The sequence below is a fragment of the Centruroides sculpturatus genome, unplaced genomic scaffold (genome assembly GCF_000671375.1).
Source record: "Centruroides sculpturatus isolate CEXI.00-Female unplaced genomic scaffold, Cexi_2.0 scaffold650, whole genome shotgun sequence".
NCBI classification, from domain to species: Eukaryota; Metazoa; Arthropoda; class Arachnida; order Scorpiones; family Buthidae; genus Centruroides; species Centruroides sculpturatus.
Genome location: NW_019384909.1, coordinates 117,747 through 120,930, shown reverse-complemented (window position 1 = coordinate 120,930; position 3,184 = coordinate 117,747). Strand labels below are relative to the sequence as shown.

At 28.9% G+C, this 3,184-nt stretch overlaps 1 protein-coding gene across 1 annotated transcript; it reads right to left on the bottom strand.

Moving 5' to 3' along the window:
* Nucleotides 1-1,583: 1,583 nt before the first annotated feature.
* On the bottom strand, nt 1,584-2,264 carry LOC111631609 (oligomycin resistance ATP-dependent permease YOR1-like). The gene is made up of 3 exons (XM_023375894.1): nt 2,164-2,264; nt 1,637-1,886; nt 1,584-1,592 (listed from the first exon to the last, which is right to left on the bottom strand). The coding sequence occupies exons 1-3, from the start codon at nt 2,238-2,240 to the stop codon at nt 1,584-1,586; spliced, it is 336 nt and encodes a 111-aa protein (XP_023231662.1). The 5' UTR covers nt 2,241-2,264.
* Nucleotides 2,265-3,184: the final 920 nt, after the last annotated feature.

Genomic DNA, 3,184 nt, shown 5'->3' with positions numbered 1-3,184 from the left:
ATTCTGAAATTTGTTTTCTTCATAATATAAAATTTTTACAAAATAATACTTAAAAAATACATCCATGTCAATACCTGAATGTTATAAAAATGCAATTATCAAAAATTTTGTAATTTTCACAATTTGTATTGTCATAATTTATTTTTGTTTTTTTCTGTCGCGCGTTGCGTATTGCGCGACAACAAAGTCGTAACGCGATTAAACGCAGCGATTTCATTTATAATTACTTAAAATGTAGTTTACGTTCTTGTTTTAGTTTTGTTTTGTTGTTTAGCGATGGAAAATAAATAGATAATAATTGCAGATAACAATTTAAAGTATTTTTATCAGATTAATTTAGATTATTTGATTTTACAATAATGATAGCTATGCGATATGATTGTCGCATAGTTGTAATTTTTTACTTTATATCTAATTAGCTCTCATAATGTTTAGGGCCTAATTAGCTAACATGTAGTTTTTTTATTTCGTTTGATCGAGTAAGCATCTTCTCATAATTGTCTGGTGTGAAATTGACTGCGATAAGAATTAGCCCTGCATTTAAATCAATGTCAGAATGTAAATAAACGTTAGTTAATCGCCATTTTCATCGTTTTCAGCTCTAATTTCGCTAATTTTCATTTTTATTGACGCTATTTAAACAAATGTTTGTTTTGTCAGAAACATTCAGGAGTAAAATTACCAGAATTACGGCTCTAAAATGAAGATAGCTATTTGTAAGGTTTGCTTACATTCTGACTTTAATCACGTGGATTGGTTCTTCGCGGGAAAATCCAGACAAGATGGTTCTGAAAAAACCTCTCATTCGTTGAACTTAAATCAGTCATAATATAAATTACCAATTAGAGCGTAATAGGCGTAGAAACAAAGATTTTAAAGCCAATTAACAGCAATAACATCTTCCATAGACTTACTATAGAGAGTTGGAGTTTCCCGAGAATATTTGTTGCTAGATAGTTTTAAAAACATATTTAATCGCCTAAGTATTGTTAAATTAGTTAACTTAATGTTTAAGCACATTAAATTAGTTATATAGAATTAAAAATCGATTTATAAAGCGAATTTATTGTAATTGTTTACATTTCACTTTGAAGGTTGGAGGCAGGACTTTTCGCGGCAATTTTTTCCTTTCACTAGTCTGTGATTAGTTAAAGTAATGTCAACAAAAACAGAAGTTACTCAATGAAACCTTAGAAAAAGTTTTCTTTTGATTGTTTTTAGCCATCTCAGATGATTTACTGTAGAATGGTAGGAGGATGTATTTACCGAAATATTTATGGCCCAGGGGTGGTAAAAAACACGTATTGGCTTAAACAAAGCCAATTGACCTAGAGAAAAGCGAATTAAAGCTAAGATTGCTGGAAAACTTCAATATAACCAAATTAATCAAATTTTTAAGCAATTTACACCTAAAGGTGTACTTCGCATCATCTTTCCGTCATGGATAAGTTTTAATATTTGATATCTTTATATTACGCTATGCTCTGATTGTAAGGTCGAGCGCAGCGGGCCTTGTGATAGACTAGACTTTATATACAACAATATTAATAATTATATGTTGATATCTTCCAATTGTTTCTGAATTAGTATTGCTGTAATAACATATGAAAAGAATGATTCAAAAATTGTTCATTACCTGTATTCTTTTTAACGAAACCAAAATTTCTGCAACAAATCCTACTGCTTGAGAAAACAGAGCAACAATGTCGTTGTAGATATACATTGAAACTGTCATTGTGACGAATATAATTTCGGCATTTAATTGTCCTCCATTTAAAAAGAATGCCAGATATGCGAGGAGAATGAATAATTTCGATATAGGATACGCCAATATATACGATATTCCACTTGCGTATAAAAACTTTCGAATTTTTTTCATTTCTTTCCTGCAAATAGAAACAATTAAATAATACTAATTGCGGAGCTCCGAAATAATTATCTAAAACACATCAGCGTATCGAAATTACAATAAAACCAGTGTAAACAGGCATCCTATGGTGTCAAATATTTTATAAAGTATGTGATGTTTATGCTCTGAACATGGTTTACTTTTTAAAACAAAAATACGTTTTTGAGAAGATTTTATTATTTTCTGTTTAAGCAGTTACTCGTTTTATTTTGGTTCCATTTTAAACAGGTTTTACTGTATTTCAGTGCACTTACACTCTGATTTTTTCTATTAATGCGGCATATGGCAATTCCCAGGTGTACATCTTTATTAACCTCATATCAGCAATCATCTCGTTCAACAGATTCAATCTTTCGTCTCCCAATANAAGACGAGACAGCGTCTAAACCTATAATAGAATTTTGTTCATTAAAACCGAAAATGTATTCGTATATTTTCGATAATCAAAATAAAAAAACAGCTAAAGGAATTAAAAAATCTGTTGTTAAAACCTTTAACCACGAAAAATATAAAGAAGTTTTATTTAATACTGAGCTATTAAGACATCAGCAGTATGGTATTAAAAGTAAAAACCATCTTGTAGCAACATATCTTCAGAATAAAATATCACTCTCACCGTTTTATGACAAAAAATTTATTTCTGATAATGGTATAGATGTGATATCGTTTGGACATTATACTTTTTATATTTAAACTCTTTCAGATTTTCTGATATCATCTTCCCCCCAATACTGTTACTTATTATTGTACAAGAGGAAACGAAATTCAAAAACTTGTTTAATACATGATGTTTCGAGTAAAACATATCGTTGCTTAAAACAAGCTGTAAATAAAGCTGGATTATTTAAATTACCAAATAATAAGAAATACTTTTGTAAATTTTTTGTATTGACTAACCAGATAACGATGATGTTATGTAATAATAATTTTATAAAATGTAGTTGTTCTAACTGTAATCGTACTTTTTAAAAATGTTGTAACCATGTTTATATATAATAAAACTATATCCTAATACAGAGTTTTTTTTATAGAATTCAAACACATTACACCACTCGAATGGGAAAAGTTTTCGAGTTTACCGATGGACGAAAATAATATCAAACGTTTTAAAAACTATATTAAATGGGGAATTATAAGCCAAAAAACTGATTTAAGCAGAGACTTCATTTCTGAATTTGCTGATAATTTAAACTGGGAGCTAATATGGAAAAATTATATATTCACCACTACGTTTATCGAAAAACATATTAAATACGCTAAATGGAATATAATTTC

Excerpts from the sequence above, each read along its gene's own strand:
- LOC111631609 (XM_023375894.1), bottom strand. The coding sequence starts at position 2,240 with ATGATTGCTGATATGAGGTTAATAAAGATGTACACCTGGGAATTGCCA. Across the intron at positions 1,887-2,163 it reads TTAATAGAAAAAATCAGAGT|GAAAGAAATGAAAAAAATTC; the intron begins GTAAGTGCACTG and ends TTCTATTTGCAG.